General features: G+C 37.7%; 1 protein-coding gene across 1 annotated transcript in view; it reads right to left on the minus strand.

Moving 5' to 3' along the window:
* Positions 1–1,119: 1,119 nt before the first annotated feature.
* Positions 1,120–21,868, minus strand: part of BNC2 (basonuclin 2) — a 236,289-nt gene continuing 215,540 nt past the window's right edge. Inside the window, exon 6 of the mRNA XM_010001929.1 lies at positions 1,120–1,780. Coding sequence (XP_010000231.1) covers positions 1,120–1,780 — 661 coding nt within the window. The remainder of the gene's footprint in view (positions 1,781–21,868) is intronic.

The raw sequence follows: 21,868 nt of genomic DNA on the forward strand, positions 1-21,868 counted from the left end.
TATATACAAGTGTAACAGCCATGCGTAGTAGAACGTTATCCCCAATGCTTAGAAGACACAAAGACAACTAAGTAGATTGATAGTTTTTTTTTTCTCTTTTTGTTTGTTTGCAATTTTTTTGTTTTGTTTTGTTTTTGTTCTTTTTCTTTCAGCTAAAAGTCGTGGGTAGAACAAATTGTCTCTTTGGAGATAACCAAGAACATTCTAACAGAAGTAGGGACAACTGCAAGTTTTCTGTAGGGTTTTTGTTGTGGTTTTTTTTTTGTTGTTTGTTTGTTTTTGTTCATGAAGGGTCTCTCCCCCCAAATTAAAAATCCCACATTTTTGTGTCTATTAAAAAAAAAAAAATTTTTAAAAAAGGAAACAACTTAAACCAACAAAGGGGAAAAAGCACCTGGTGATTCTTTCTTTTGTTAAAAAAGAAAAGAAAAAAGATTATATATATAGTCAGACACCCCAGAATGTTGCCCCTCGTTCTACACGTGTGTGTCCATCACCAGTTTAGGTCACCATGGCTCAAGCTGGGAATGATTCCCAACAGAGAAACAGCAGATCTAGAGCCCTGCTGAAGGGAACCCTTACTTTCAACTTCACAACATTTGGTACCATTTCATCCTGTTTCTCCTCGTTCTCCAGGCCTTCTCTGTGATATCCAGCTCCTCCTACATTTCATGGAGGTTCCTCAGCTCGTTCTCCATCATCAGCCTTCATCAGCACTTCATTTCCACCTTGGGGGCCAAAATTGTTATTAGAAACCTTAAACAAATCAATTTTAAGACGAACCCAGGAGAAACTCCCCTAATAGCTGGGCTCCCCCACCCAGTACAGTTCAATACCATTTCCCTCTTAGCCACTTCCTAGCTTTTGACATGGTTCCTTCATCAAACTCCATCTCCTCCCACTGGAATAACAAGGTTGCCCCGTGGCACTGCATCAGTTTCTCATTAAAATCTGAAGAAAGAAGATTTTTTTCACATGCCTATATTTTTTTTCCCTGCAAAACCTTATTTTATATATATATATATTTATATATATATATATAAAGGGAGACTGTATATGGCAGTTCAGATGTGGTGGGCCCTCTCTGAGAGCTGGCATTATGCTGTGTCCATCCTTGAACTAATCTACTGAAGTAAAGGGAATGTTTTTATGCAGATTGGGGTTCTGACTATGCCGGTTTCGGCTACGGACAGAGGAGAACATCATGTTGCACCCAGGGACTTTGCATTTGTGCATCTCTCGCAAGTGCACTGTTTTATAGTGAACTCTGAGGGTTCCCTTGTTGCTGTACATTTTGTGGCAAATGTTACACATTATCCCACCGTTGCTCACTGAAACACTGTTGAACATGAGGGATCCTGGGACATCGGTGCCCATACCTACAGCTAAGGCAGGGGCATCTGCTTTGTGGGCAGATTCCCCGCTGTCACTTGCCCCATCAACGTCGTCCAGGAGAATGCCCTCATCGCTTCCTGCATCAGATTCTCTTGAGGAATGGATACTACTGCTGGACTGGATGCTGGAGGTGGTGCTCAAGTCTAGGACCATATAGTCTTCCGACATGCCTCTGCTGTACCCATTCATATGGGAATCCTCAGTACCAGCAGGCGAGGAGGTGTCTTCCCTTATGTCAAGCCCCATCTGATGCTGTGCTCCATATATCTTCACCAAAAATTCATCACGAAGGTCCTTACTAAGAGAAGGCTGTGAGGTGTCCAGGCCCATGTCATCCAGTTCTTTGGTCAACAGTTTACGGTGCAGGTTTATGTTAGCACTGTGTCTGGGAAAGGAAGAGGGAAGGGAGAAAAGGAAAAATGTACAGTATTTTTGATTAAACATACAGTCATCAAGCACCAAATCTTGATTTATCAATAATTTATCATAAATATATCCCCTATCCATGTCTCTTGAAAAATTCAGTCTTGTTACAAGTGAACAAATTGCAACACAAAAAACAAAACAAGCAAATTAACCCCCACCCCGTATTGTTTTGCTTTTCAGCTACTGCTCCTCAACATTAGTTCCTAGCAGCAGCTATAGCCCTTTTATTTGATGCATTAGCACAAAATGCAAAATGCTCTTCTTAGCTCCTGAATCCCTGCTGGCTTTCCTAAAAGCCTGGCTTCAAGAGAAAACATAATTAATATATGGGATATCTGTGTGTGTTTGTATTTATGTTTATGTCTAGATCCATATCCTTATGTATTTATACATACATATATATAAATATATTTTTAATATATGTATGTACTCATATAAATGTGTATGTGAAATATAGGAGACAAAAATAAAGGCAACTGAATGACACATAGTCAGAGGCCCTGATTCTGATAAATTAATTCTGGTGCAAAGGGATTCAGAATTGGGCCAAACCAAGATGGAGAAGACTTGAAGCATTTAGGAAGACAAGTCTCTGAAATCTACGTGTAAGTTTCTGACAGTCTTAGCCTAAGTAACTGGTTCCATACTTCTAGCAAGGCACTGCTGCTCTCCCCTGTACTCTTCCCAGTACTGTGTCTGATGCACTGCTGACTGACCCAAAAAGTGCAATTTCCAGTAAAAACCTTACTCATGGCAATGAGAATTTTGCCCCAAATCATCCAAAACAGTTACACCTGGGCTTTTGTTTAGGTATGTGAAGAAGTCACTGGGGGTGCATCAGAGATGCTGGAAATGCTGTCACTGATGTCAGCGGTCTTTGGACCAGATCCTAAGAGCCATGGGTTAAAATATTCCTAAAGTGTTTTACAGGATCTGGGCCTGTGTTCTCAAGAAATAAAACTCTACATTTTCAAACAATGTAAGCCTTTGGGTTAGTAACTGTGTAATACAGCATATTATTTTAAATTCTGCATTCTACTCTCCACTTTTGACATTTGCTTTAATCATCCATTGCAGTAGAACCTCACTGATTTGCAGTAGTGTCAGGAAACTCTTTGAAAACGGCATTTTCTGAATTAACAATGCAACCAACAAACATGACAGACATCAAAGACCTCTGACCACAGAACATGCTCGTTTTATTGAAGTGCTTAATAATATGAAAGCAGTATAAAGTTTTCAGAATCAGAAAACTTTATGGTTCAGTATTCAGAATGTGCACCATTGCTGAGGAAACAACAAATATTTATTCAGTTTCTTTAGAGAGTGACTGTTTTTTCAAGTCAGTAAAAAAGAATTAGCGAAGTTCTACTGCACAACAGTCTGCAAGCTAAGGACCCAAACCCGCAATTTACAACATGCAGACTCACCAGTCTGTCTGCCTATTATAAATTGCAGATCAGAGCCCAAATGTAGGAGGGAAAAGAAAGAAAGGGGGGTAGGGGTGGGGCACGGAGGGGGCAGAGGAGGGAAACAAGGAGAAGAGAGAGAGAGTTTTAACATAGGAATACTTTAATTTGCAAAAAAGCACTAGGTATAAAATTGGAATGGGAAGACATTACAATGATCAAATATTTACAGACATTCAGGTCCTATAGTAACAGATAAGGAAGAAAAGGGAACAATAGCTATTAGCAATATTTCCTTATTGGAAGCTTTTGTTTTAAGAAACCCTTTGAAACATACCTCTCAACGAACTGAAGTCCCAAACATGGTACAGCAATACAATGCAGATAAATAAAGAAAATGCAAATGGAGTAAGATTAAATTGAAGTGGCGTTAGTTTCAGTAATTTTCTACCATTTACTTGAGATTCATCTGTCTGTTGCACATAACTTATGGGACTAAATACAAAAAACAGCAATAGAGCGATCCGTCCCACTCACCTGCAAACGCAGGTAACTGTTCTCTGACATAAAACTGATACTGAACTGCAGTTTAATTGAATAGTGTCTGCTTGGGATGCAATTATTCCGCTAAGGAGGAGTCTAGAATGGAAAATTTCTCTCCTAATGAGAGACAGTTGAGAGGTATGAGCAAGGGCAGAAAAAAGTGGAGAGTATTCCTTGTTTTTCTCCCACATGGGAAATACTCCTTTCACAAGCAAGTACAGCACTATTGCTTTTTTTGAGGCATAGAATTGTAATTATGCATATCCCCACACTGCACTTAGGAAGGCTGAGCTTACCTTGTGATAAGATCAGCTTTCTAATCTTTTGCTAAATTGAGATCACAAAAGAGAGAGAGAGAGAAGAGAGGAGAAAAGAGAAAGAAGGGGGGAGGGGAAGGAGAGAGAGAGAGAGAACAAATTCACATTCCAATCCAGACATATCTGGTTTAACAAAAAAAACCCAACAAAACAAAACAACAAACAAACAACAAACAAAAACCCAACAAAAAAATCAAGAACAAAACAAAACAAAAACCACAACAAAATAAAATAATATCTGAAACCAATAAAATACAGACTTTTTAAAAAGTCTTGACTGTGAATCTGGTTTTTGTCAGCTGTAATCTCACTTATACTGTTGTCCTGATGGATACTTATTCAATCACACAAGATGAAAAACATAAAGCAAATTAATCAAAGCATATTCACAGCATCCCCATTATCATCCACAAATGAGTTCCGAACAGATGCATGCAGTGTACACATACATGAATGATAAGCAGTTGTCCTGGCAGTCCCTTGTCTTCCTGGTGTCAGCTGCTGTACAACTCCATGTTAAGTCACTAACTGCAGTACAGGAAATGCTTACTGTGAAGGCCTGTCCACACTGACCAGTGTTATTACATGACCATAAAAGCTCATTTGTGCCTATCATCATAATGCTAACTGTGAACTACTCATAAAGTGCTCATATTTTTACTTTTATAATTCCTCCCCCTTCTTTGCTCCCTTCATATGGGAATTTGCTGCAGTGTAGAAACTAGTCTGGATATCTGTAACTGTTGTTTCCATGCATTTGTGCTTACTATTTCCTTGGTTTGCTGCTGAGAAAAACAGCAGCCAGGCATGCGGTGAAAATAACTTCAGCATTAATTGAATGAAGAGATAAGAATAAATTACCACATTGAAGAGGGGCCACTGAGCCCCAGATGGACAGAGGCCATTCTGAGAAAGACCAGTGTAAGGATGCAAACCCTGCTGATGCTCTGATAAGAAGAGATGCCTCCCTTATTTAATTCTCACTTACAGCAGTGGCAATCAGTAATCTAGTTAAAGTATGTACCAGCCCATAATATCTGTCAGGCAAACGATGTGCAGAAATGTGCGGACCAGTTCTGGCACTCTGCTCAGTAGTGTCCCTTTTCCGCTGTCAGCAGTACTGTTGGATTCTCCTAATATAATTACACTGACTTTTATTCAATTAAGTGCCATTCCTAGCCTTAAAAAAAAAAGCTACTTTATCAATTGATTCAGGTGTAATGCAATAATAAAGATGAACTCATGGCAGTGCATTAGCTCTGCTGTTCATAACTTCTGAACATAGGTTCATTCATAGCAGTCGATTTCCATTATGCAACCACAGTTCAAAAGAATTGATTTTTTCACATTCATTTCTTAATCTATTTCACTTGTGTTTAATACTCTCCCTAAATATCATATGCAAAAACATTCTGGTAGCGTTGAGAGGAAAGAATTGCGAGAAAAAAAAAGTTCATTTATTTGGACACTAAAGTTTTGAAATCTTATGTCAAAACTGAAGTTAGGGAGGCTAAAACCTTGTTAGAATCCAGAATACCATGCACTAAGGGTATTGGCAACACACATGTCCAGTAGCTGAATGATCCTTAGGATAGGAGGTAGAAAAGCATGTTTTCATAGAAACACCAGTCTAGAGTGCTTGGAGCCTGATTCTGCACCCCTTTGCTGTCTGTTACAGAACTAAAAGGCGCATTGCAGCTGCAGTTTCTACACTGTGGCACGTGCAGTTTCTTGCTTCAGCTGTTGTTCCCTGATGGTATCTACAATGCCACTAGCCCGTCATCCACTGAATACTACTCCCAGGTATGTGTAGACAGTGTTCCCTGAGTAAGCTGAGACATAGCTTGGGTAGAGTGATTTACACCAGAGCATGATCACTGCCGTCAAACAGGCAGAAAATCATGAAGCAAGACGCCAAACACAGCTGAGCTTCAGCTTGTCATGGCTCCACTATCCCTTGCACCTGAGCTAGCTAATTTAAGGCCATCCTTGGCATCCTTTGCACTACATTGCTGCTATATCTGCAGGGAACAAGCCTTACAGAACCAAAATGAATGGCAGAGGTATATGTAAGTATAGGAAACATAACATATTTGACCTAATGAAATATTTTAAAGACTCTGGACTTCTTAGACTGCATATTGGAACATTTACTACCAAAATGACATTTGATCCTGGCAATGGAAATCTTGTATAAAGATGACTGCTGAACAAAGTCTTCCAGGCAGAAGAGTTTAACCAAGGCATATCTCACTGAGCTCCAGTTACCAGATTTATTCCATCCTAGGAAAAAACTTAGGGGGTAAAATACTATGTGGGCCAAAGAATGTCCAAACATCTGTTTAGCTCTGTACTACGTATCATATACCATTAAAAATGAGACAAGTATTTTTCCACTATGTTTTGATATGTACTTTGCTGTGGCAAGGAACTTTTAGCAAAGCCTGGTGTATTTTAGGAGGCCCAGAATTCCTCATCTTTCCACATAATTAACATTCTTATTTCAAGTTACTATTCACGAATTAGACGCATGGCGTGCAGAAGTGTATGGAAACCCTCGTCAGAGTGAATTCAGCCTTCTGAATTCAGTGATCATAAAAATGGATCAGTGCTGCTGTTAAGGATGGTAACAATAATGATGACACATATTAAATCTGTGGTTGTGGTGAAGTGGGAAGGGTACTTCACCTCCCAGTTCACTGCTGCCCTTAAAAACAGGAGTTAAGGTAGCAGTGAAATGTAGCACATATGGCAGCCCTCTGACTGGGCATGATCTCACTGGTGGTACTATTTTCCTTTCCTTGTGAAGTTCATGGAAGTGTTCTTCCATAATTAAAATTCATTGTCAGTTCCACTCCACCTACTACTAGCAAGCTCCTCTAGTGAGAGATGCACTATGCATCAACAGAAGAAAGGGGATTATAAACCTAGGAAATATGGTCAATTAAACGTACATGCCATTTACACAGATCATAAATCCAGACTGGGTTATTTTCAGCAGTTTCTTTCTACACTTGCTAGTGAATCCGCTTTTGTTAATTTACTATCCAATTGTTGGAAAGAAAAATGCATTGGCTGCTTTATTTTAGTTTATTTTTATTTATTCAGTCTTTTTATTTATTTTTTAAGTGATTGAGAAGGAATTTATCAGAGAGTAGAATTTGTCCTGACATAGAACTTGGCATGAATTCTATGCATGACTCAAGCCCAACTTTGGATGCACCCATGCTGTAGTCCTGTCTGTACTAGGGCAAATCTCATCTCCGATGCACAAAGCAGAGTAAGGGGATTTGGATGATCAAGATTACTCTTATTTACATTTAAGTATTATACAGAGCACAATATAATCTGCATGACAGACTGCATTGAATGTGCTGCTCACAGTTTGGGGCAGGGCATGTTGCAGAAAACTAAATACAAAGCATTATTTTCTTAATGTTCTAGCAAAGGAAAAATATAATAACACTTAATTATTAAGGGGATAAGAATAAAAGAAAGTGAGAATGAAACAGTGGCGTAATTGTTAGGGCATTTCTACCCATTTTTCCGGCCCCTGATGCAATCAGAGGGAAAGGCCAAGCCAACCGAGGTCTCAATTAAATGTCCCAGCTATTGGCCCGTTGCTCCTCTTTGGATGATTGTAAGTGGCAAAGCTCCTTGATGAAAATCTAATTAAAACATCAAAGCATATGCTACTGTTTATTAAAACTAAAAAATGAATAATTTCAATATGTCCAGTTGTATCCCACCAAATCCTTTCTTCCTATAAAACAGTATCCCAACCTCTTATACTTCAAATGTTCTGAAAATGCATTTTCTGGCAAATACATGATTTGTCAAAGTAATACCACCCTGCCCTATCATTCTAGTGCTGCAAAGAAGTCAAAGACAGGAGGTCACAGCAGGAGTCAATCAGTCTTTGAGCAGCTTTGCTTTAAGATACAATAAGTGATTCCAGCATTAAGTTATAAAATAAAATTATATTTAGAGACTTAATGCATTAAAAGTCAAAATTATATTATTTTCTATTAAATGCTGTTCTTTCTAAGGAATAGTAGAATTATTTGTTTTAAAGAAGACAGAAGCTAATAATGGGTTATGAAACCTGAAACTGCACAATCTTCAGCAATTTGAAGAACGTTCGATTAAAAAAATCAAAGGCCTGGACACATCTGTCTGGTGGAAGTAACTGCTCAGGTTGTACAGGCCCCATACAAGCTATCCTCCTGCCACACTTAGTTTAAAATTAAACTCTGTCAATCTGTCTTAAAACATCATGAATAATGAAACTTCTGTTATACATCACATGAGACTTTTCACACACTTATCTTCAGCCCAGTATTGAGCCTACATTTTTACCTACAATAAAATGTTGAAATTCTCTTTGTTTTCTTCACCTCAAAGGCTGTCAATTAAGATTTAGTATTTTGTTTAAAAAAATCACATAATATGAATTACTAATACAGTTTCCTAATACGGCAAATCATTGTGGTCTTACCTCAATTTCATGTTCCTTTCCCGCTTATTTAAGCCTGAAACTCATAGAAAGGCTCAGGTATGTTAACATAACTGAAAGTATACTCAGAATGTTATGATTTCTCAGAATCTCTGCAGACTGAAAGTGCTGAGTTTCATGCAGCTAAAATCAAAGAACTAGAAAGTAAGACTCTAGCTAAATACAACAGTGCACACACTTATGAGACAATATATGGCCTTAATTCTGATATTTCTTGAAGAAGGAAGCAGCAATCATTTCCCTCATTTACTTAAGAGAGTTAACAATAAAACAGTTCCTGGATTTAATTAGTAACGAAAACTGTTAAATAATTTTTCTCAGTTACTGTTCTAATTTTGCCACTCTCTCAGCAGTCTTTGATACAGATGGTGCTTTAGTTTTTTGGCGTGGTTGGGTTGTTGTTTTTTGTTTGTTTGTTTTTATTATTATTATTTGTTTGTTTGTTGTTGAGGTTTTTGTTTTGTTTGGTTTGGTTTCCAATTAAAAAGAAAATAAATCCATCAATCTAAGCAAAGGTAATAAAAGTATGAAAGCCTGATCTGACCTAGATTATAAAATTCACATTTATCTGAACAGGGCCTAGGTTTCAGTCTGCATGCTAGCATTTCCATGCATTTGATCATGTTTAGTTTGCCTCGAAATGTAAGCAGAAAAGCAGGGATACGGACTAGACTTTAGAACAATGAGTGAAGACAGAATACTGCTCTACCCAATGAAACCATGGCATTTCTACATGAACACTTGGCTAATAACATCAGGTCTTGAGGCTTTAAATCACATAGAATCTGAAAAATATTAACCTTTCATAGGAAGAAAATCCAAAAGGTAAAATACAGTTCAGCACCTATTAAAAAAAGTAAAAAAACAGCGCTTATTAAATGCAGGAAATAAAGTACAGGCAAGTTCTCGCAAATTAAAGATGTGGAGCCCAGTCATTTCAATCCCTTTCAATATGAAACAAATCACTCACACTGGTCACGAAGACAGCTCCCTCTGCACTCAAATTATTCACTTGAAGATAAGCTCCCATCAAACTCTTTAGGGGTTTAACTAATTTACTGCACAGATACGGCACGTCTGTTGTAATAACAGGTAGGATGTATTGGGGTCGACCATTTATCAGAATTAGACTTCTTTTTTCAATTCGCAGTGAATTATGCTGCCTACACTGCTCCTCTTTCTCAGAGCTTCCCATCCCCTTACGGCCCCTAATGTGGCAGGCAAACAAAATTGACAGTCTCATCTTGTCAACAAGGGGTGATTCTCCTGAGAAGCCATTTAACTTTGCAGAGGAAGCAATGTATTAATGTGCCTGTCCCAGGAATGTTAATCATCTTCAAGCTCCCTCTAACTTTGACATGAACAAAATCACCAACTTTGTTTACTAAATGAATCTTAATATGCTAATAAGAGTGCATGACATATATGGTAAAGCCAAACAGATGGTTTATTCACTCCACTTTGCAACTTTAGAAATGTTGTAACTCTGAAGATGTTACTGAGAATTATTGGTTTGCTGGCAGTGGCAAACATGCCTTTTGCATACTTAATCCACAGTTAGAGTCAGAAAACAATTTGTCATTGCTGTGGAATGCATAAAAATGTTGATGCCAAGATGGCATTTGGGAAGGCGGAGAGTAGCCTATTGTGTAAGCAAATACTCAAGTTAAATGTGGAACTGGTATTGGAGGGCAGTGTTTGCTACCAAGTAATTTTTAATGTAAAATCTTGATTTTACATTAAATTACAAGAATCTTGGGATTCTTGAAAGGCCCAATAATTCAGTACATACCTGTTGAGATGTTTAGTGAGATGGTCCTTATGGTGTGAACAGAATTACATTTTCACAACAGCTGTGTGTGTTAAGAAGCATTGAGGTCATGTTACACCCATAATATATTAGTATTCTTGTCCACTAAAGACCAAAAGATATCACAAAAAAAAAAAAAAAAAAAAAAAAAAAAAAAAAGAAAAAAAAAAAAAAGGAAAAAAAAAAAAAAAAAAAAAAAAAAAAAAAAAAAAAAAAAGCACAACCACTGGTGTACTTGCCAAAGTTACTCAGAAATTATCAAAATTGTGTTGCAACACTTCAGCCTCACTTTACTAGCTGCCTGGAAGCAAAACAGACTCAGTACAAAATAGCCAGCACTCTTGTCTCATATCTGTCCTGGCTGAGAAAATTTAGAATAAAAAGATCTGACAGAATATTTCCTAAGTCAACTAAATCAGTGCAGCAATGTTGCATGCAGAAGATTATAATATGTACAACAAAGTATTTCAATGAAAATTACAGGTGCTCAGCACCACTGACAATCAATCCAACTGCAATAAGCTGTTTCTACAATCTACAAGTGCTCTACAGAGAAGTTTATCCCTGTGCAGGTGATTCACACAAGGTCCTGCACAGCAGTCATGCAATAGGTCATCATCTCCCATGTGTTGCAGTATTTTGCTGGTCATTAACACAAGGTGTATTTCCTCTTAAGGAGTAGTGAGGCAACATCCAGATAGAATTTGTTGCCAAACAGCATGAATTAGCATTTCTTTTCAAAACTAAATCACCTAAATACTACACAATCTAAGTTTTGTAATCAGAAGTCTTCTTTCTTTGTATTATTTTACTGCTAATGTAAAAACCATGTAAAATGTGATAATTTTTTCAAGATTTTATGTAAACAGTCCCTTCAATTCAGAATCCCACTCATTAATTTTACTAAGTACCAAGTTCAGTAAATGCGAAAAAGATAACACTTGGCCAGAACTAGCTTTCCCCAATTCTGCTTTGAAAATATTTTTTTTTTCTCCCAGATATTGATGCACAGCAACATGCTATGTCACTATTTGCAATACAAAGTTCTTAGACTCTTTACTAATTAGTTCAAATTCAAAATAAACCCTCAGATCCAGGGGTAGGTTTGCACTATTTCAGGTTCCACATCAAATATGTAAACCATTTCTTCTGGTCACAACACAATGATAATTCTCATTCTCACTGCTTTGTTTGTCTAAAAATGCTGCTTTCATTTATATAATACCAGAGGAACTATAAAACCAAACAAAACATGGCACTTCAACAGGATTCCTCTATTAGTAATTTTACATTACTAAATAAGTACCCTTTTCAGGTCAAGAGATAGCTGATTATCCTATAAACTCCCTTCACTGATGCCCCAACTCCTCAGTAATTTCAATCCTCTGAGATTCTTCCATACATACTATTGTCAGTGGTTATTAAATTCTCAACTTTTTACCCATCCACAAGAGACTGTGCAAAGATATCTAAGGGAAGCATGAGTTCAGCTTGCTGTCCAAGGATTATTTTGGAAGAAACATTAGCGGCTGTCCCAGCCTGGCGCTTATATCTCATTTGAAACATCTACTCATTCCTGACCAACAAAGAAAATTTCAATAAAGTACTTTTACTGGTTTAACAGCAGTGAGCTCCTGGGATTGTCAAAGTGCTCAGTCTTTCCCGAGGAGAGAAGGAATCAGCAGCTCAAATATAATTAACCTTCCATTCTCAATGCAAACTGCCACGCACAGGAGCTCTGCAGTCTATTAGTGAAGTTATAATGGCCAACAGGCAGAGGCAAAATTGGTCAAAAAGTTGGCTGCTGCTGTCATATTTTTAGAATTATGATTAATGACACTAATAATGTGGATGATTACTGATATGTGTATCTCCTGCAGTTTATCATATTGCACTGGCTGCCTACGTCCACAATAAACATGATGCTATCATTTACCTCTTTATTGAAGGCAATCCTTCTCTTGAAGGAGCACATTCTAATTACTTTGTAATGTTTTATGTCTTAAACATTTTGCAGCTCTGGACCTTGCCAACTGCTTCATGTCTACCATTGATTAATTACAGAATGTTTAATCAAAATTTAGAACCTAATGCAGTCATTTATGAGTGTGCTACAGTGCCAAGATAGTTAGGCTGCCATCCCAAGCTTGGAGAGTGCTGGGTTCAAAATCAAATCCCAGAAATGTGAAAGATGCCAAAGATTTTACCTTTGGTGACTTGAGTTTAAAATCTTACTTCAGTTGATGAATGACAGGCACTCACCCAAAATGAGAGGTCTTTCTTTTGCATGTATGTGTGCTTGCAAGTTTGTATTATATTTTTCTTCTTTAAATGTCTTCATTTTCCCCTTTATCCTATTGCTGCTGCAGTTGCTTCTCAGCTCCTTTACAAGCCTTCCCTGCTGCTAGAGCTCTTGCAAACATCAGTCAGGAGAGTGTAGTTTTGAAGTGGTTAAACAAGTGAAAAATAATTTGCAGGGACAAATACATAGGGTTTTTTTTTTAATGTGGATTTTTATGGTACTGTCATACAACCATTCACCGTTGAAGTTAAGTGTTTTTTTAATACCATTACTGAACTGCTGAAATGGATGCTAATATAGCTTGGAGTGCTAATGTCAAATCCTGGTAATAAAAAAGATAGACTGCTGAATGAAATAATTTCAAGTAAAAAATAGAACAAAAGTGCTCTCACTCTCGCTCTCCACTTTTATTGAATTGGGACTGACTGAGCCAATTGCTTTAGAAGTCTGTAAAACACAATTACTAGTGAGCTGACTGACCCAGCAGTGCCCCTTCTGTGACAGAACAGACTAAAAAGGCTGCAGAATTAGTGCTGCTCCCCTATCTGGCTATCAGACCTGAGAGACATCCAGTGCAGGATCTGCTATCCTTCCTGACAGGGCCTGCCTCCTTCCCTCATGAAATCTTGATTCTCAGTCTTGCATAATATATAATCTGCGTGCAACTTCTTGAAACAAGGGCTTATTTACCTCTTTGGACTGGGAATCCAAGTTCTCTTTCCATTGTATTTTTAGATCTTTATCTACCAACACAGCTATATATAGGTTTTTCAGTACTTGCATCCACAGACACACAAATATACATATTTGGGCTGTTCTTATTTCCACATTTTGTGTGTTAAACACAAAAGAGCAATATGAGATTTATGGGCAGCAAAATTAACTATGTTCCATTTGTATTTTCAGTTGTAAGTGGCTGAAGTGTAACTGCCTTTTTTATTTTGGTATAATAAAGAAAAGGAGAGAGAGGGAGAAAGAGGGATAGAAAAGAAAAAAATGTATTGGACTGGAAGCGGGCAAGACTTTTCCCTAGTTAATAAAATAAGCAATAAAGTTTGTAAAGCACTAGAACTGAAATCAGTAACAATGGAAATAACAACTTGTAAAACTTCTAATTTACAGCTTATGTTTCAAACTCATATAGTTTGACAAGGACATACAGCTTAAGGCTTTTTTTTTTTTTCTTTCTCTTCCAAGAGAAAGCAAAACCAAAGTGACAGCAAACAATACATCTTTTTACAATCCCTTCATTTCTTTCTCTCCCCTCACTCTCCTGCATACAAAAACGAACCACTTTACATTCATACATAATGCCAATGAAGTCCTGCAATCCTGCAATTTTTTAAGATGGTGTACATTTTTGGCAAATCTAAAACTCTTTCATTTCTCTTACAGGTCCATTTATATGAAGCTTGCAGGTGCCTTATGGCAAAAATGTTGAATTATTTCTTAGACAGATCTTTTTAAGCAATGCTTTTTAGGGCAAGCTTAAATGTGAAATGAGCTCTTAATTAAAAAAAAATAATTAAAAAAACCCAACAAAAAACACCACCACCAGCACCACCAAAAAACCCACCCAAACCCAACAACAACAAAAAAACCCAACCCAACCAAACCAAACCAATAAAACAAAGCCCACAAAAAAAAACACCCCCCACAGAAAAAAAAATCCAAACAAAAAAACCCTTGCTTAGCACAAGGCAAAGTGCTAATTTTAAAGGTGTTGCTAGCAAGTAAGAACCACTACTAAAAGCCTTAGATTTTCTTCAGAAGTAGCGTGCTTAAAACTTCTGTTAGGAAATATCCAGTGTTTGCCATTAAAAGGCCAACATCTGAGGAACCATAAGTGTTACCACACCTGAGACACTCCTGTGTTACCTCAGGTTCTGACACATCAGCTGACCTATTTCTAGTGCCACTTAGAATATTTTATGTACATCTGCTGCATGTGAATGAATGTTTCTACTGTAGTACCTACAGCATAACATCAGGAATACTGGTACATGATGCATGGCACAGTTGGCCATCTTTCTTGACGAGAGGGAAAGGACACGCAGCTGTGAGTACCACAGGTCAGGATTAAGGGATACTGAAAAGCTGTGCACAGTGGCTTGCAGTGCACTTGCAGTGCCTATTCAGTACATAATCTCTCCTCGATACTGTTGAATATTTAACTCTTACTGATAACTCTACCTTTCTTCTTTCAGGGTCGCCCTTACATGAGCAGTCAGTTCATGGTTACCTTTCTCAAGTATTTTGAACTGCAGAGTTCATTCTGGTAATTATAGGCTCTACTTTATTAATTTGCTATTACTCCCTCTCATATGCGCTAAGCATTAGCAACTTGTGTAACCATGAGAAAGTGTCCCAGATTTAGAGACACTGGGGTTTTGGGTTTCTTCTCTCCAGAACCCAAGAATTGCCAAATATTTTTGAGTAACATACTTTTACTAAGACACATTTCAGCACAAGTCACTCCTATCTCACCTGTTTGTTGCAAACCTGTCTTCAGGCCAGTGCCATGACCTATCTTGACAAAAAGCAATGGAATAGGAACAAAGATTAGCTTTGTTTTACTGTACTGATTGCCTGCTTCATAATTCTACTTCAAAAAATACCCATTGACCTCACAAATCATGGGAATGACTGTATCAACTGAGTGGATGGAGTGGAACCAGTTTAGCTCGATGGCATCACAGACAGTGTACCTTCAGCAAGTTTGCTGATGATACCAAGCTGTGTGGTGTGGTTGACACCCTAGAGGGAAGGGATGCCACCCAGAGGGACCTTGACAGGCTTGAGAGCTGGGCCTGTGCCAAGCGCATGAATTTCAACAAGGCCAAGTGCAAGGTCCTGCACCTGCATCAGAGCAATCCCAAGCACAATCACAGGCTGGGCAGAGAGCAGATTTACAACAATCCTGAGGAGAAGGACTTGGGGGTGCTGGTTGATGAGAAGCCCAACATGAGCTGGCAATGTGAGCTTGCAGCTCAGAAAGCCAACTGTGCCCTGGGCTGCATCAAAAGAAGCAGAGCCAGCAGGTCAAGGGAGGCAATTATTTCTCTTTGCTCAGCGCTTGTGAGACCCTACCTGGAGTACTGTATCCAGTTCTGGAGACCCCAACATAAGAAGGACATGAAGCTCCTGGGAAAAGTCCAGAGGAGGGCTACAAAGATGATGAGAGGGCTGGAGCTGGGTTCAAGGCCAGGTTGAACAGGGCTTTGAGCAACATGGTTTAGTGGGAGGTGTCCCTGCCCATGCCAGTGGGGTTGGAACTAGGTGATTTTAAGGTCTCTTCCAACCCAAACCATTCTATCTTTGGGGTCAGGCCAACTGTGGGCAATGTCTATCCCTGTCTAGATACACTGACAGGACTGGCACACCGTCTTCCAAAATAGTGTTAGAGATATTTGCAGTCATCCTACCTGGCAATTTTTTCTCCTTCTAAATTCATTTTTTCTGGGTCATTTCTAGGACTTGCCTTGCCCGTTTTCTTATTTTCAGGTAAATTTTAATCTGGATGATGCCTCAGCACAGTCACTTAGTTCATGTTCTAATGAATGAAATGGCTTATATTGAGGAGGAGGAGGAGTATCATCATCATTAAGGGGAGAAGAAAATAGCCTCATATACAAGCAATCTTTGGCCAGACCATAAGATCCTGTGTCACCTCTTCAGGTGACATTTTCTCTTTTCTGACAGATAAGAAAAGATGACAAATGTATCATGTATATATATATGACAGCATTTACCTGCCTACTCAGTGTCTCTCTCCTTCACATAGCACTGTAACTGCAATGGGCAGCAAACACACAGCTATTCCTGCCACAGATATTTCTCCCTCCCCCTTTCATTACTTCTACCCAGAGTCCTCCACCTGAGAGAACTCTATACCTCAGGTTGCACTGTCTGGCGCCATATACACACATTCAGGCTTTTGGAAGAAGTGTTCTGATACATCTTCCTCCACTATAGCAGAAGTCTTTTAGTCTTCTGCTGTTAAGTTTAAAAATAATTGCTAGAGCCTGACTCTGCAGGAACTAACGTAGGTACATGTTTTGTTTCGCACTTCCAAATGACAGTAGGGAAGGTGAGATGTCTTTGTATATGGTGAACAGCTTTACATTTATGCAGATAAATGGAAAATACTCAATTTTCTCCCACTCTCTGGAGATGAGTTTTGGTTCTTCCTGTAAATTCCTGGGAATGTTGGGGCAATAAAAATAGTATTAATAAGCATTCATGTTCCCAGCCCCATCCTCCTAAATAATCTCTTTCACTGAACATAAAACCTGCACAGGAAACTTGGACAAAACAAATTAAATATTTACACTATTTGACACAACACATACCAGAAGAAAACATTGCTCAATGCATGTTTAGCTTTTGGCTAGTCATTTCAGTCCTTTACTTATGTTTACCACCTATCTTAATCCGGCTATAGAAGTTTATTTCAATAAACCTTTAAAGACAGTTAAAACTCCTTCACTTATTTTGCAAGTTCACACAAAAATGAGACTTCTTGCACTGCAGAAGAAATGGTACTCTCACTCTCAATGTGATACCATTTTGTGTACCAAAAGAGAACGAGATGGTGAAGGGAGCAGATCGACAGCCCCCACCTCCAACTCAAACCTAGGACAAATGGCTATGTGTAGTTGGAAACACCTCCCTCAACAGCAGAGCTGATCCTGCAATCTCTACTCACATAACTAGCCTTTTCCTATACATTCAGGGCTTGTTCTATTTTATTTCTTTTCTTTTAAATAAATGAATTTTAAAAGTTTTATGAAGAAATAAGATCTATGCATTCTACTTTTAATTCTGCCTCTCTTGTTCACATTGGTTAGTATGCAGTATGACAGGCAGCCTGCATTTAACATAACTGCTCACAGAAGAGTTGGTAACTCAGTGTTAGGGGTGCAATAAAATGTTTCTTTATGGTTGAGGTTCTCTGAGAAAGAATTATATGAAATTTAGCAATGACACACATCTTAGTGACTCTGCAAGAGAAAACCTACTGGTTCATACAATTATACTGGGTATGCAACTAATCTGTTCATAAACTGCATCACGTCCAGAAACAGCAGTAGAGGTGCAAAAAAAGTTTATATTTTTAAAATGCAAAAAATAGGCCTTTTGTCTCTTGATAAATGGCTCATCAAAAAGCTGATGTCTTAAAAACTGATTTCCCTGTTCTTATTGGAGGAAATTCAAGCTGTACATAACAGCTAATTATATTAGGGTAAATACAGTAATAGTTATCATGGAGCTGGTGTGAAATATCTTATTTCTTGGAGCTATCTATCTTCAAATTGAGTGCATTCATAGAAAATAATTCTCTAAAAAGTTACCTGTAGAAGATTCCAAGCATAGTAGGATGATGAAAAAATGGGTGCTGCTGTGTCAAGGAGGTGATAACAGGAGGCAGGTAGCATCTTTCTCACATCTTCACCTCCCTTGATAATGTATGCAGTGGCTCATCATAGGTAACTGATGTTAATTTATTCAAGCACACCTGTACAGGGCTGGAAGTCAGGTAACCAGACAAAAAGTATGTCTCTGCTTTTTCAATACAGCTACCCAGAGGCCTATATGCACACAAATATAGTTCTGGAGACATCAGCACGTTTTAATAAACCACCTACAGATATCTTGCTCCATACAAATCAAGGAATTAGTATGTTTAAATCTGGACTGATTTAACTAGCAATCAAGTGGCATGATCACACTTGGCACCAATAGTTGCTTCATATTTATTTATAAGTCACTGTTAACAGATATTATTTTGATTTTAAATTTATTCATGGGGCTCAATCACCTTTCCCATCTTGTAGAACACACACACACATATGCTCATTTTTTAGTGAAAATTTAAAGACAAACCCAAGCAATTAATAGTCCTACTTTAGCAGTAGAAAGACAATGTGAAAACTTCTTGCTTTGTTTCTCTCAACAGGGACACTAAGAATTAATTTATTTTGCATACACTGAGAGCTAGGAAAATGCAGCAACATATTGTTACTAATGCTGTGTCCTAGCTTAAGAAACAGAGATTTAAACAGTACCAGTACTGAGGTGAAACATGGATTAAGCATGCACCAGGGTTGATGAAAAAGATGGCTGTATTTCCTTTCCAGATCTGACAGTAGCTTCTCAACAAGACCTACTGAAAATGAAAGGTCCACCCACCTCCTGTTCCATCAGTGGTTTTGGCCACAAAATTCTTGGCACTCAAAGATGAGAGCCAGAAATGAAGGCAGATGCTCTAAGCTTTACCTTCCAGACCTCCACATCTGCATGTGTTCTCCAACATAGACACTTAGATTAAACTTTGGTATTGCTGTCCTCTTTGGACAGGATACCATTCCCTCCTCGCTTTCACATGTCTCACCTACAGCTCTGGATTATTCCCTGAGCAGCTCTACCTCAGTGCTTTTTTCAAGAACCAGCCACACCTATCTCATTGTAAGACAAAGCCCGTATCTGCTGGGGCAGGACTCACAGATGAAGATGGGAAGCAGATCTCAAGGGAATCTAACCATCAAAGCTACACGCCGTTTCTCCTCACTTATGGAACAGACTACCTGTGATACTAGAGAGAATTCACTTTACAAGAACAATTCTTTCCATTCAAGTGCATAGTTTCCATGTAAACTTATTTTCTTCCTTTCTCTCTCTTTTCCATCTAAAAAATTATTTGGAAAAGATGTCTTTCTGTTCAAATGAAGGCTTATGACATTACGTGTGACCACTAACATAATTTATAATATGGTCTCTTTTCCTAGTCACTCCCCATTACCTTCTTACAACAAGAGGTAGTCTGAACATCTTTTCTTTAGAAGAGAGAACGTTTAAAGCAAATATAGAAACAGAAATGGATGAATGTTCAGGGATGAGGCTAATTCAAGGAGTGGCTGGTAAAGACTGGAAGAAAAAGTGGTTTTCATTTGTGTAGTGCTTCCAGGAAAAGACAGAAAGACTTTCCTGTTTGGGGAACAGATCAGAGATACAGGTATGCATAAGGTTGCTTTGATTAGGGATGTTACTTGAGGCTCAGAAGGTGATGAAAAAAAACCCTTTCTAAAAAAAAAAAATAAATCTAGGCTCAGTGGAGATTGACTACTCAAACCCAATACTGTCTAATTTTTAGAAGGCAAAATAGAACTGCTGGGTAATTGACAGTAAGGACCAGGACTCTGCTTTGCTCTCCTCTGTCTGCCCTGTTTTGAAAGAACACATGTGAGGTGGAACTCCTGAATCTTCTGGTTATCTTGACCCTAATTTACAGAACTGTTTAGTCAAAGATCTCAGAAGATATACCAACGTTTCTGGCAGAGGATATTTATAAAGGAGTTGACCTCGGCACAAATGATTTAGGAATGGCGAAGCTGGATTTAGTAAGTCCTTAATACTAATTGCTACAGGATACATTCCACAATGGAGGGTTGCAGCTGTTTCATGGCTAAAAACTCCTCTTTTTAGTCAAGGCAGCACTGTGTTTGCTCCTAAAATGATCAGCTGCCTCTGGTAACTGACAGTTTGTATCACAACCCCACCCTTGCAAAGCGCATTTTTTAACAGCTACACCCACTCTCAAGAATTTGAAGTTCTTTGTATGCAGAGGAGAGGGGGAATATAGTAAAACCTTTGATTAACTGGAATTCTGTTGGAAAAGGTCTTAAGCCATATCAGGTGCCTCTAAAAGAAACAAAAATTTATTTCCACTTAAGCTTCTCTTTCTTTTAGAACATAGTTATGAACTTTAGACCTCTAACTAGTTATTATAGGATTAATAATACTAATAATACAATTAATAAAATTATGAAAAAGAAATATAATAACTTTACAAGACTCCATAACTTATGGTTTGTCTAGAACTCTGATTCATTATGAAGATAGTACTGAAAATAATATTTGATTTTAATTTTCAAAGCAAATAAAATTCTCAGCTTCTCTAGTTGCTCAAAGTTTGTGTGACTTACAACACATGATAATCTCACAGACTTTTTATAATGTGTCCAAAATGGAACACCAATAAATGACAAATATTAACCAGGAATTGTTATTCTGTGCTTTAGGTAGCAATTTGTTATTTCTTACACAGCAATTAACAGCAAAAAGCTTCTAAGCTTTTAAGTGAAATTGATGTAGCTGGAAGTTCTCACTTTGTAATGCTCTTACTTTAGTTATCCAGTTATTTTTTAGGTGCTCTCAATAATCTGAAGAGCTAGAAATGTTTTAATTAGGTCACTACTCTCTCTAAAATAAATGTTTATATTCAAAAGGAGAATCAGCAAAAATAAAAACAAACAAAATGGAAAATCGTTAGAGTAATAAAACAGGGGGGGTTGGGGGGGTGGGGGTGAGGGTGGTGGTGTGAATGGCCAAAAAACCCCCAAGCCTCCCAAACTTCTATTTCCTAAATTTATTTTTTTTAAAAAAACCTTCTTTCTTGAGGAAGTATTAGAAAATAATGTTTAAAATGTTTACATAATCTTTAATTCACTTTTTCTTCATATGCTCCCCACATTCCTAGACATTGCAGTTCTGGATAAAAATGGATAGCCCAGGGAAGTTTTGAAAATGTTTTGTGCTCAAGTATTTGAAAGAATTATCAAGAATCATGAGAATATTACTTGTTTCTTTCCAGGAGTTTCCAGACATCCTTTGAAAAGTAGGACTGCTAATGAATTTAAAAAATCATCAAGCCTGAATGGACACACAAACTTTTTGATTTTTTGACGTGTATTACCACTCTGAAATCTTTGCAATTAAAGAACATAATACGACTATGAATTTCTTTTGTCCCAAGTGCAACACATAACTGAGACATATTCTGAATGTTGCTAGTGAAGTGATATAAAAAAGATGGTCTTACAAAGCTCTATGTTATATAAACAATAATTTTATCTTTAAAAAAGCAGAATTTAGTTCCCAAATCAGATTTTTTTATTTTATTGGTTGCTTTTCGATAAACTTAACAGGAGTATCATACACAGTTATTGAAATATTTTCAAAAATTGACCTTTTTTAATGTTCTTTTTGTCTTAGAAATATTTTTTTGTATGTCATCACAGTCATCTCTTTTTTAGCACATAAAAATCTTTACTATGCTAGCTTTTATTATTAGCATAATATATCAATGGA

Source organism: Chaetura pelagica, unplaced genomic scaffold (assembly GCF_000747805.2).
Source record: "Chaetura pelagica isolate M959 unplaced genomic scaffold, ChaPel_1.0 scaffold345, whole genome shotgun sequence".
In the NCBI taxonomy this organism is placed as follows: domain Eukaryota; kingdom Metazoa; phylum Chordata; class Aves; order Apodiformes; family Apodidae; genus Chaetura; species Chaetura pelagica.